Source organism: Haliotis rufescens, unplaced genomic scaffold (assembly GCF_023055435.1).
Source record: "Haliotis rufescens isolate VD_foot unplaced genomic scaffold, xgHalRufe1.0.p SCAF_5, whole genome shotgun sequence".
Classification (NCBI taxonomy): Eukaryota; Metazoa; Mollusca; class Gastropoda; order Lepetellida; family Haliotidae; genus Haliotis; species Haliotis rufescens.
The window spans coordinates 9,209,968-9,224,373 of NW_025964223.1; the positions used below are offsets into that span (position 1 = coordinate 9,209,968).

The 14,406-nt window shown below is 42.6% G+C and overlaps 1 protein-coding gene across 1 annotated transcript in view; it reads left to right on the plus strand.

Annotated features, from left to right (window-relative positions):
• Positions 1-2,850: 2,850 nt before the first annotated feature.
• Positions 2,851-14,406, plus strand: part of LOC124119986 — a 51,333-nt gene continuing 39,777 nt past the window's right edge. The window contains exon 1 of the mRNA XM_046482708.2: positions 2,851-3,223. Coding sequence (XP_046338664.1) covers positions 3,157-3,223 — 67 coding nt within the window. The 5' untranslated portion in view covers positions 2,851-3,156. The remainder of the gene's footprint in view (positions 3,224-14,406) is intronic.

The window sequence follows — 14,406 nt, forward strand, 5'->3', positions numbered from 1 at the left end:
ACTTATTATGAACCCAACATCCGACGAATTTACATATCATGTAAGAGAAAAAAGATACAATATTTTTTGTTGTCACAGCAAGAGGCCTCATTCTTTATTTTCAAACATTTCCAAGGTTTTTTCCCGAATGTCGGCATGTGCAGAGCAAAATTTGTACAAAATGTTAATATGATTTGTTTGTTTCTTTGTTGTTTAACGCCGCACTCAGCAATATTCCAGCTATATGACAGCGGTCTGTAAATAATCGAGTCTGAACCAGACAACCCAGTGATTAATATCATGAGCAGCGAGCCACCCAATTGGGATCGTTGACATGCATCAACCAAGTCAGCGAGCCTGACCACCCGTTCCCGTTAGACGCCTTTTACAACAAGCATAGTCGCTTTTTACGACAAGCATGGGTTGCTGAAGACCTATTCTACCCCGGATCTTCACGGGTCTGTTAATATGAATTCGATTCACTTGTTGCGAGACTATGCAACCACTAAAACTACGACCGTAGGTGACCCGGTGAAAGTCGGTGCAGAGTGTTTTACAAGTTCGGGTACAGAGAAGACATAGGGACATGTCGGTTTTAATCAACAACTAGTCCTGCAATATGAGTGAGGAAAATGTGTACTTTATACAACCAAAATCAATCTAAAAATTTTTAAAAAAGAGGAGAGGATTGTATTGTGTAATAAACGATTTCATAGACTATATGTGAGTCTATTCAACAAACTGTATAGTCAAATAGAGCTCATAAACCTGTGCATGAAACCCGTGAAGATCCGGGGTAGAAGTGATCTTCCGGAACCCATGCTTGTCGTAAGAGGCGACTAACGGGACCGGGTGGTCAGGCCCGCCGACTTGGTTGATGCATGTCATCGTATCCCACTTGTGAAGATCGATGCTCATGATGTCAATCACTGGATTGTTTTGTCTAGACTTGATTATTTACAGTCAGCCGTCGTGTACTGAAATATTGCTGAGTTCGGCGTTGAACAAAAAAACCCCAAAACAAACAAAACAATAGTATTACATGATTTGATAACAGATGTGATTATCCTATCACATGCACGTGACATCACTTACTTAAACAACAAATAAATAAATCAATCATTTTGCTTGGCTTTTTCATAAACTCAGAAATGGATATATTCGGTGGATACCCTACTTTACAGATCGCTCTGTCGCACCTCACCACCCCATATCGCATAAGCTCTCTGTTGCTTCTTAATATATCTCTGTTTTATCGCACAATCTCTCAGACATCACGATATCGCCCTGTTGCATCGAACAATGACGCTGGCGTATCGCAATATTGCTCTGTCGCATTGCACAATCTGTATGTATCCTAGCAACATCGCTCAGTTGAATGGCACAATCACTCTGACGCATCGCAATATCGCTCTGTCGCATTGCATAATATCTCTGTCACATTGCACAATCTGCATGTCGCATCGCACTATCTCTTTGTCGCATCGCAATCTCTGAGAAATCACAATATCCCTCTGTTGCAACGCACAATCACTCTGACACATCGCAAAATCGCTCTGTCAGTTCGTACAATAAATATCTCTGTCACATTGCACAATATCTATGTCGCCTCGCAATATCGCTTATTAGCATCACACGATCACTCGGATGAATCGCCATATCGCATCGCCCAACCTCTCTCTCACTGCTAATTTACATACTGACTGATATAAATATTAGTAAACTATGCTTATGGCCATGACTAAACAGTTGTTTTGTTAAATTTGGTTGGTTGGTTTGTTGTTTAACGCCGCACTCAGCAATATTCCAGCTATATGACGCCGGTCTGTAAATAATCGAGTCTGGACCAGACAATCCAGTGATTAATATCATGAGCATCGATCAACGCAATTGGGATCGATGACATGCGTCAACCAAGTCAGCGAGCCTGACCACCCCATACCGTTAGTCGCCTATTACGACAAGCATAGTCGCCTTTACGGCAAGCATGCGTTACTGAAGACCTTTTCTACCCCGGATCTTCACGGGTCTGTTTTGTTAAAGCTTTATTGGCATCTCCGACATTTTCGCATAAAAACATCTCAATTTTCAGTCTTAATTGGCTGAACATAATCTCCCTTTAAGAATCGAAGTATTTTAACTGACACTAGTTAACGCTCTATCTTTTTCGGTTCACAATATGTTAATAGAATCATTTTCAAACTCGCAAATAATTCATTCTCGTGATTGAGAAGCGAGTCCATTAAAAACAAAGCAATGGGTTTTCAACTATTCATTCCCCGTTGCTCTTGCCGAGTTACCGAACGGGAAAATTGCATTTCTTTTGCACAAGAGGAAATTAAAGTGTTGCACGTTTTCGGGTCAGAAATGCAACATAATCAATAATTCAAAGCACGATACATTTTGTTTGGGCTTTCTTTATCTGTTCTCAGTTTGCGCTGATTTTCCAATATTTAAATTGATGATGTAGTCTGTATGATCAATGAACACAGCCCGTTTGAAATATTGTATCTACTGTACCCGTCTATCAGAGAGACAGCCTCTTATACTATACAGATCTAAAAATTCAATTATCACGAAAACCAGACGCCCATGATAGCAATAAAACTTCAAATCAAACACTGTGAGAGCTGTTCACACAGAAGAGGGTCTGAAAATTCGCCAACACCGCAGTGTCAACGAATACACAACCATTCCTATGCCAATTGCACCCGAGCTAAACCAAAACATGTTTTTCTCTTTGTCCGCTAGGCTGCATCAATTGTCCCAACTGTTAATCATCTGCATTTTTTCACTTGCGCGCAGTCTGTTGACAGATCAATATTTCCAAGGTAACAGTTTTCCTATGACACCGGTTATCTAATTCCACATAACTCCGCGTTAGCCATGCTAAATTATTGAACAACTGTCTTGCCGTCGTGCAAACGATTATGTCTTCCCATTCTCTCAACGTCATCTGACAGAATGTGCTCGTTACTTTCCAGAACAAGTGCTGTCCCTTGCCATGGCCTACCCGGAAGCCTAAATGCGCGGTGTGCGGTCTGGGTTAGCTAGTCTGACACTACACCGGCTGGGCTAGCAGCACAGCTCACTTCGTTCGTCTCAGTTGCTCGACAATGGCGGATTAACAAGTTCACCGAGCCATTCTCCGCGCCTGTAGTGGAATATGCAAAAACCATGCAGGTCCTTACAGGACTTGTGGTGATATTTGGATTTTTTTTGGAGATATGGGATCCCACGACGGGTAAGTGGTGTATGAGTCAGCAGTGTGGCTTTAATTGGGTCGCTGGAGTAACTCACCTGATTATTGTGAGCCTCGGGACTCCGATGCATGTGTCATCCTCATTGTGATCTCATTTTTCGTGATAGCTGAAACAATAACTTCAGATTATATCATGTTTGTTACTCAACCACATGCGTATTTCACCCTTTCGTTGAATCCCAATCAATAGCGTGACTATTGAATAGAACGTGAAGATTGTGTTCGTGTATTGAACGTGTGCTGAACTCGTGGTATTTGTTTACCCTACCTATGTCAATAGACATAGAGCTAAATCAATTGCATGTTGTAACAAGTACATATTGACGTTATAGCCATGTCATTAAGACAAGTTATCCATAGCTCACCTAGCCTCTGTCCAATGTTCATTCAGTGTGTTTGAAAGTATTTTCGAACTTTCTGAGCGAAGCCATGATTCATTGGGTGATGAAGTTCACACGAGATTCCCTCGTGTCTCTATCCAACATGTGACAGTTAATCTTCGTTACGTAGCCTATGACACAATAATTACCCTTCACACACACAACTCGATCGACTGAAGGGTATGCACTGGAGCAAGATATGGAAGATGCTGTGTTATTTGTTGTCCACGAGCTACTTAATTTTAAAAGCAGTTTTCACATAACACAGACGACCATGAGGATTTTCCGTCTGACTGAAGTTTAATTTTCTGGTAACCGAAGCTGCTTCTCTATATATAGCGAGGAGGATGGCGAGCCTTTGCATCGCGTTCCCCCTGTCAATGTGGCCTACTTTAACGCTCTGATGGAAACAGCTGTTGGACCAAGACTGCTAATGATCTGTGTGTGCGGACCAGCTTATCTGTCTCCCTATCCTGGCCAGGCCGTCCCCCAGGACCCCTCGTCCCTCCCATTACCCAGATTTAACATTCGCAAGCTGCGTCCTCTTGGGTCATTCATGTTGCAATGCACTGCGGATTATTTCCCCAAATATCAATTAAATCGACTTCTAATGTCCGCCAGAGACCAACCGTGCCGCAAGAGGGTCTATGGTTGTGGGTTTGGTCGTGCATCTTCATAAAGTCTTTGTGAATATCCCCATTTCAGCTAAAACACTCCTTCACATTCACGAAGCTTGTGCTCGGGAGCAGAGAGCTCGTGTTGCTAAGTATAGCTACAGGTATTATCAGTCCAAACATCGTCGGTATGTGCGGGTATAAATGGCCCGCCCGAGGTCAGCCTCGGGTCGGTTATTGGGGCAAAGGGGATACACTTGACTGGGTCGGTATGTGACACTTTGCGGCTTGCTATTATACCCGCACATCAACAGCGACGATTGATGAATGCATTGATAATTGGCCGTAATTTGTTTCCGAGCCTGCAACACTTCTCGCCCAATATTTGTATAGCTCTGATTGATCCCATCCGCAAGTACCCACACAGCGGTATCGGCTCCAGCAGAAATATGGATAATAACGGGATCATGTCATACAGTGTGACAGGCGCCATCCACTTGATTAGGAAATATGTCGTCTCGAGGATATGTGCCCAGACATACATCCATAACAACTGAACATGGACCTATACCATGATCTCGGAACTCCCCGTGGAGTCTATGAAACTTGACACGGCGGCAGAGTAGGGTCCCTCAAGTGTTTCCAACAGCCTTCGAGAGTTCCAGACCACCTACTAATGCTTTGTGATGATCAATTGTATTACTGTCCGTCGGCCTACGTTGACATTTGGCTTAAGCATCTAGGCCTGTTGAGAAGACATCCCGCAACTCTCGCCACCTTGGGCAAATTTTAAATGTACTACTAACACCATATTACGGTAGTGTCACGAGGGGACAATTGATGGTCAAGGGTGATGGACAAATGTACACGGGACAAACCTTAATGAACTCTGGCCGTCCAAACCCGATATTTGTCTGATTAATGTCACACAAGTTGGCATTTGAACAGTAAATGCAGCCGTCCTTTGATACCAAAAAGTGCATTATTACTCATGTCAGGTTAAACGGATGGGAACGAAATGTAACCGAGCCCCAAAGGATCCGACTCTACTGTTAAACTGGCTCCTTGTCAACGTGGCGACATAACGCATCGAAAATGTTGATTTACGATGAGAAAAAAAATAGAATCCCAATTCTGACAACATTCAATCATTATCAAGTGCTTTTCAGTTGAGTTCCAATTTCACAAAATTGAACGGGATCCCTCGGGACAGGAATGTTCAGATCTGCCACCCAGACAGCTCCGGGGCAGTCACGCTTCCACATTCATCAAACGACAACACATTGTTTTCTAGGTAAGGCTCACGAAACCCTTTCGCAAATGTGTGGTGAAGGCAATTAATTAGCTCCCTAGTCGGTGCGAGTTTGGTAGTCAGTGTTATTATGTAATGAGATTTAATATGAAGCCATGTTGTGGTCTTTAATGACACAGCATGTTCTCAGATGCGGTGATCCTAACGTAGTGCGTAATTGCTCTCATTGTTACAGAATGAGAAGAAGCAATTTGTTACACTCGGTGACGAAATGTGTTCATCTGGTGTCTGTCCTGACCTTCACCTTGGGTTATGGTCACGTGTCACGGTCAAGACGTATGTATGCGCGACAACGCTTATGGTGCTGTGTAAACACGTATCGATTACGTATTAATGATATACACATGAGCGTGGACTGTAAAACTGTATGGAAGCTTATATATGGGAAAGCTCCGTTAGTAAAGTTTGCTTCAAACTTTGCCTGGGTTAGGGCAACCTAACCGTAATCCAACATACATGATAGTTTTATACATCTAGCCAAGGGTTATTGTTTTCAACATCTTCGAAGCAGGGATAACGGGCGGAAGTTTCACAACAATATGACTATACACACTGTTTAATAATTAAATCCTATATATGTATGCATATCTGACGCTGCAGAGTGCAAAGGGGAGTGTAGCCTAGTGGTTAAAGCGTTTGCTCGTCGCGTCGTAGACCCGGGTTCGATCCCCACATGGGTACAATTTGTGAAGCCCCTTTCCGGTGTTATTGATTGGATATTGCAAAAAGCGGCGTAAAACCATACTCACAGAATGTAAACATACTCGCACATTATTCCTAGGACCCGTGAAGATCCGGGTAGAATAGGTCTTCAGCTACCAATGCTTGCCGTAAAAGGCGACTATGCTTGTCGTAAGAGGCGACTAACGGGATCGGGTGGTCAGGTTCCCTGACTTGGTTGATACATGTCATCGTTTCCCAATTGGGTGGATCGATGATCATGATGTCAATCACTGGATTTTCTGATCCAGATTCGATTATTTACAGACCGGCGTCATATAGCTGGAATATTGCTGAGAACGGCGACAATCAACTTACAAACAAACCAAACATTATTCCGACACACCTGGGACAGGAAGCTAGCTTAGTATGAACTGGATTAACAATTCTAACCCCTTAATTGACGTCTAGCCGAGGTTTCCAATTATTGCAGTCTACGAAATAATTACCGATTCCATTTTGCGTCAACGGTCGACCGTCTTCTTCAAAAGCCCCAAATTATGGACAGCTTGATCGGTAATCCTTTGTATCATGCTCATTTGCCAGCTCAATATTAGCTCTGGTCAGATAATGGCTCATTTGTTGAGCAACGGAAATATTAATCGTGGTCAATATTGATGACCATCAAAGATGACAGTTACGATAAGCGATGAGCAACGTGATGCTAATGTAAGGGCCATTAGGACGGTTGATGCATTCTTGTTTACGACAAATGCATTTAAAACCAATTTGACTTTGTAAACCTCGTAAGAGCTAGTGCTGTACTTGGGTGAACAGAATGTCGTCACTGTGGTATCACTATGCTAAACGGCTGTGCAGTAATATGGTTCGAATATCGCGTTACCCATTGAAGGACAATAACGTTGCAGAGGTTGATGTCAGTACATGCCATGCCCTTTACAGTTTTATAGGTGAGCATGTTGGTGCTACTTCTGACGGGGAATTGCACTGTCTTCTTCGGCACCGTAATTCGCTGTGCAGAGTTGCGTCCCTGGGTGTGGCCGAATCCCATGATGCCATTTAATGGTAGGGCTGCGCGGACATGTTTGTCTTTCAAAGCAATTATACCAAAACGCGTTACACAGGCCATGGAAGGGAGCAGCCTGCTGGTTCCAAACGGACTGCCGGAACCATCACTGATAATAATTCGAAAAGACTGAAATGTCTGACTGAAGTTGCTGCAAATCGCAAATAATTGGTTTAGGCAATAGTCTGTTCATTGACAGCTCGTCGTCATGCGACCTGATGTTTTTTTAGGTTTGCCAGCACAATACTCATTCGGATAGGTGTCACCATAGTGGTATTCTTGTAAGATTCGCTGCGCTTACTACCCCCCCCCCCCCCCCCCCCCCACTAACTTCGCCTCTGGTGCACCTTATGAATGTCAGGAAAGCTACTTGGCGTTGAGTTGTTCGTAACCAATACTGTCATTATTCAAGTAAATACGAGTCAGACATATTCCAGCTATATCCAAAAACCTGCAAATACCAGAGAATCTTGACAAGGAAAATCAGCAACTAGCCACACCATCGGGGTACGATGACAGCAAACTTAGTCTCAGCGCATGACCACCCGACCCCCATGTGATTTTTGCTCTGACGATCAGCATGACGTACTGGCGCTCTCTGTTTGCCCCTGAATCTCACCAGATCCTAATGGGACTGAGGATGATGTTGTTGCTCAAACTTCCAGCAATGCAACTGTCTCGGTTGCAGATATCTACTGATGGTACAACGAGCTCTCAGTACACAGGTCTCCAAGCATTAGGACAACATAACTAATCCACGGGGGATTTTGGCTTGTTAGGTTCCGGCTCCGTACTGGTCTACATGAAAGCTGGGAAACGCGATTATATAATTACCGCATGATGCTGAACGACGGTCTGGTTGAAAGTAAGCTTGGCTTTGGTATATTTCTTTGTTAGATTTCCCAAGGCACCTGATTTATTACTACTGTTGACAGGTGATTGACATGCAACAGAGACGAATAAAATTGGGAAATATTAAAATGAAAGTCGATGTGCTGAAGAAAAATGGCCAAGCATGTTATTCTCTGAGGGATGTTTTGCCATTTATTGGTAGGGCTGTTGGACACGTTTGTCTTTCAAAGCAATTATACCAAAATACGTTATACAGGCCATGGAAGGGAGCAGCCTGTTGGTTCCAAACGGACTGCCACAACCATGACTGATAATAATTCGAAAAGACTGAAATGTAAATTGTGTTTTATTTTACAAACATTTCAAATACAGATTTTTTATATGAATCGAGTTGCAGCAAAACGCAAATAATTGGTTATGGCAATAGTCTGTTCACTGACAGCTCGTCGTCATGCGATTTGAGATAACAGTCTGAAGTTTCTGAAGCTCCATCGCCATCCTCTCTGAATGTTCCCCGCGATTAAGTCAAATATCAAACCGCCATGTTTAGAACGTATTCATCACTAGTGGTATGCTCGTTCCCTTTGACCCTATTTCCTGTGCTTATTTATAAATCGCCGAGATATACCTAGCGTATTTGTTGACTGCGGCGTAAAACAGCATTCACTGCTTCCGTCTCCGGGTACCCCTCGTAAGCTACGACCTAGATGGGGCTCGAGGAGCCACAGTGGCTCCCGAGAGAGTGAATGATGTTTGCAATATAATGCTATATCACTGGTCTCTGAATAGTCAGTCTCGACGACGAGGCAAGCTTGTGGTTCACAGTGACCCACGCTGCTGGGCACGATGACATAGAGTCAGGTCACGGATGGTCTCTCGTACCCTTCAGGAAAATATATCCGAAAACCTTCAAAGAAATCCACAATACTGTTGTTACGTTACGATTTATTTAGTTTTTCTCTCTCCCTCCTGTTATATTTTGAAAGGCAATGCAACCAATAACAATCTCATTATAGTTTAAGATACTTTCAGGGTGAAGTGTTAATTTAGTTCACGGATGGTACGGGGGTGTATAGCAAAGGTATGAATGTTGCTTCCCTTAGACGTGTCAGGATCTGCTGATATTCGATTTAATTCCCCATGATAATGACTATTGATCTGGCATCATGACTTTCAGCAGTGGTGAACGGTTACAAACTGAAAGTTTGGCTGACACGTCAACACCAACTGCAGTACTAAGCAACTTTAGACCTCCTTCGAGCATACCCCGTGGTGATTCCCTATAAATATCAGTCTCCGTCTGGCCTTTTGCTGGTCGCAATTGGCGACTTAATGGATCGGGTGGTCAGGCTCTGTGACGCCCCGACGGCGAGGATCGTTGCTCACAGTATCAATCACTGAGTTGCCTATTTCAGACTCGATTATTTACAGGCCACCGTTATAAAGCTTGAATATTTCTGAGATTGGCGTTCAACATCAACACACACACGCACACACACACACACACACACACACACACACACACACACACACACACACACCGCCTCCTTATAGCTGGAATAGTGCTGAGAGCGACGTTAATAACACACCAACCAACACTCACATACACACACACCCCACACTTCACCATCGACACTCCATCCTTACGTCGTGCTCGCATCGTGTCAGTTCCCCCGTCCACCTTTGTACTATCGTGTTCTTGGGGTCGATCCATCAGCGCCCTGACCACAGAGTAATCGTCCTTATTTCGGCATTGGTAGTGTTTTACGATAAGAACCAGAGGAACTACTTCAAGGAGGTGTCAGGGCTGATTGATGCTCAGACAGTTTGAACCTCATGACCTTATGCAAGTCTAACAGCAATCAATTTAAGTAAAACTTAACTACTCGTCATAAGAAGGAGCTTCAGCGTTTCCGTACTGAGCTAACGGTATACTGATGTGCGGTTGCCGTTATTACATTAAATGTCATGTTATGTGATACAGACTGCCCACAAGTCAGGATTTACGTCTCCTGGGAAAGAAGGACCTCGTTTTCTTTCCTGTTCATTCTGGGTCGGTAACATGTCTGGGTAACGGTGGAATCCCGGCTAGAGAAACCTATACGTTTATCATTGAAACCTGATCCAGTTTGAGGGAAGATAAAGATTTACTGGGGCGGTGGAAGATTGATTTAGAGCGGAAAGATATTAAAATAAATGACGTGACGTTTTTTGTGCAATGAATTATCGCTTCTAATCTTTTTCGCCAAGTCGATGTCTCCGCGTGTTTGCCTGCAGCTTTTCCTTTGCATCTTAATAGACATGCTTACTCTTAAAACAGTTACGAAACGAGACTAGATTGGCATGTAGATTGTCGTACACACAACGCTTTTATGTGCTAAGCCTTTGTAATTCGACATGATTATGTACTAGTGTAATATTATCATAGTAAACACTTCAAGCTGAAGTTATGTCTTGTGTCTTAAGGTTGAAGTTTGGTTCCAATTTACAACCTACTGTTGACAAAGAATAGAATACATCACAACAGTCTTTTCAAACCTTACCTATGGGATAATGGAGCTTTAATCGGTAGCGCTTTTACTTAAATCGGTAGCTCTTTCATTTCGCTTAACGATCGGGGAAGGTTTTGTTTGGAATTTCCAGTCCGACTATTTGACATATACTGCCTATCTATTATGCACATTGTTAACTAGGCGATTGTCTCCTGTTACAAGCACAGCTGCTACTGTTGGTGTGGCAAGTGTACGAGAGCCTCTACTCGACAACGAACACACCTGAGACACTGCAACGGTAACCTCCAACGTTCGATTTTTAGCATCAGCATTAGCGACTTTAACTGGTCGAGCGAAATTTCATTTCCGATTCATCAATTGTTTTTATCTTTACATGGCAACGCGATTGTTTATTCACTGATCTTATTGAGGTTGTAGAATTATTTAAGTTTGAGGATGAGGAACGACGGAACGATGCCTGAGGGACACGGTGGAAGCGTAAGACTTCTGTTTTGTGTTTAAGGCAGGAGGACTAACTGATGCTGGATCGATGCTAAGTATGTAACTGATGGCCTAGGACTAGGCTCGTTTCTGTTGGAAGAAGGATGCCCGCACAATTAGCTGTGAATGGGTACCCGGTAGGCAGGCCTAATCAGTTCGGGTGGTATACTCCTAAGGGAGCTGAGAATGAAATATCGAATGCACTGATCTATTGACCTGGTAATAATTTTGCAGCGCTTCGAGTAATCATTACGTATGGAGTTATGCGCCTTACACAAGGATTATTATTGTTATTAAGGACTTTTATTAAAACTGATAGGGTCAAGACGTTTTAACTAGAGGATAATGGGCATGCTAATGGCTCAAGCGTTCGCTCGTCACGCCGAGTTTTGATTCCGCATGTGGGTACAATGTGTGGAGCCCAATTCTGGTGTACCCCACCGTGATACTGCTTGTATATCGCTAAATGCGGCGTAAAACTATACTCACTCACTACTCTAACTGAAGGGCGTTCCTTTTGATGCTTGTTGATGCTATCTTTTGTTCCTGTCACCCTTACGTCAGCTTTGGCAAATTAACGTTTGAGAGGATCAGCTTTCGCGGTTAAATGATTAGATTGGTGTTACTGCCAGCTCAATATCGAATGCATTCACCTAGATATCTAATCAATTCGGAATTATACTATATCCGATTGTGGAATTGCCTTCGCTGTGCAAAAATAAGAATGACTGAAACTACAAAGATTTGTGGGAATAATTATTTCGATGATTTAGGAAAGAACCCCAGTGTGCCAAACGATGATACAAGATAGGCGTTAACTGACTATCAGCATTTACAATATTCAACTCGAAGATATGCTAGCCTTGAAAAACAACAGCCTGAAGCAGTACATCTAGTCTTGATCCAAGGCTGTACTGAATTAAAAGTCCATGGTGTACATCAATTTTAACTTTATAATAGGCAAGTCTAGATAAACGGACAGTACGCCTGTCTATAGGAACAACTTATTCTTATTATTTATATAATGTAGGATTTATGATTTAAACTAATAATCATGTCTTAGATCCTTATGCAAGTCTACATTACACCAACTACTGGCGAATAAGTCGTCCTCAACTTGAAACTTTTTCAGCCCAGCATTTGCCCGAATGATAGCATTTAATTTCTTTTTATGCGAACACCATTCGTACAACCGGATGCTAATACTGTCCTTAGGTGCTGACATCTTCTTTGTGTCTTGAAATCCTTCAGCCTATGGCACTCTTTGTCTTTGTTAGAGACGGTTCCAATGGCACAACCTTTTAAGTACAATAATGATTGAAAGACTGCAGCCAGGAGCATGTTAAGTCACGACAGCCTGAGTGGCAGTGACCCGGATACTTTCTCTTCCACTAACCTAAAAAAACCTCTCTGCAAAATCCTCAAGTGCATTCATCATTAATAACCTAGGCGTGTTGATACCTAAAGTGTTAATTGCGGGGCCTCAGATGGCATGTGTTGTCTTTAAAGAAGGCCGATCGGATAAACTTGATGAATAATTTATCCATGTTTCAAAGACAAGTCAACATAGAATACTCTCTGATATAATGACTTTATTTGATTGCGACATTCCAATACTTTCAGAGATTTTTCTATTAAAATAACCGAGGCACGAAACAATATTGTTTCTCACCATTGGTTGTGAAATGTTTATAACTTAAGCGTCTGGGTTGGTTTTGCATCGCGGTCGCCGACAAGTCCACATTTCGTTGTTTTGTTATCATTAATCGAGTTTAACTATCTTAGCGAGAATGTTACAGTTTGGCCAGCGTCTGTAATACAATTAGCACGTCACTGGCTTATCCACTATTGATTCAACACCATGTGACTGAGTCCACATGCCAGAACATCAACGGAGCTTGAGTCAAATACCGTGCCTTCAGTTCACAGTTCCGTGTCATGTCATGAAGATATTAACTTGGTCAGCGTTGCATACTTGACGCTCCCTGTCAACTATTTTTACACGGTTCGTTGCTCTATTTTCAAATCTCAATTGAATTTCCCTGCTATGTTTAATAACCAAGACCTAATCTCTCAGAATGGCACCGACTGCCCTGTCATTTAACTCTAAGCTGACCTGGAGACGTAATGTTCCAATTTTTTTCACGTTTGGCCACACATTATATCATGACCCATCTCAGAGAAAGGAAATGAAAGGTTTGTACTTGTATTTGTGCGCTCAAAGCCTTAAGCAAATCAAGGTTAATCGCGATCTCCAAGGCTTCTATTGTGCATGCTTATTGAACCAGATTGCTCTACGCAAGCAATTCATCCTCACTTTCTTATATGCTGAAGAAGAATGTCCAACATCAAAACGGGTTGGTGTGACATACAAAGGCTCGCCTGTCACGGAGCATGTTCTTTGTTGGTCCACATGGCGCATGAAGTAAATTAACGCCACATGGAACCAGAAAAGGAGATTATCTGATGATAAAATCTCACGCTGTTAACAAGTTCAAATGTCATGGTAAATTAGATTGCCCGAGGGCTGGAAGGCGGAACGTTATCTCCGCGAGCTAAATGGTGTCCATTGATGACCAGGGTGGGTTTGTGTATTGGCCGACGTGTGTAATATACCGAGATAAACAGTGAGATAAGGGGGTTAGGCAGCAACGTTGGACAGCTTTGTTTCATTGTACCGCCCTGTAGAGTAACTCGCTCACGTAATGACTCATGTGCAGTGCCATCGTAATTTAAATTCAAGAGTCTTCAAACATTGAGGTTTCTGTGTTCAAAGTCCAGGGGTCAGGGTTGTAAGGGTTGCATTGTGGGGATTAAAGGGATGTGGGTTGGTTGTTAGATAACGAAAGCGTTAGAAACGCGATAGACTTGCACAAATGTACAAAGGGATAATTATTAGTTTAAATCATAAGTTATAGAGTATGTAAATAATAAGAACAAGTTGTCTATCGAGTCCACATATGTAGACTTGCTTATTAGGATAGAATTACAGTAAACTATGTTTATAACGAATTGACCGATATAACGAACTGACCGATATAATAACTTATTTGTTATTCCCGGCCGTTTAAATATGCTGTATATATGCTTGTAACGAAATACGAAATTTCGAACTAAAATTAGTGGTCCCTTTTAGTTCGTTATAAGGGTAGTCAACTGTGCTACAGATCCATTGACTTTTCTTTTTCTAGCAAGGCTGGAAACGCTAGGGTTTAGAACAATGTGTATCGTGTATCCATGTGTGTGCAAAGACATGAGCGCGCACTG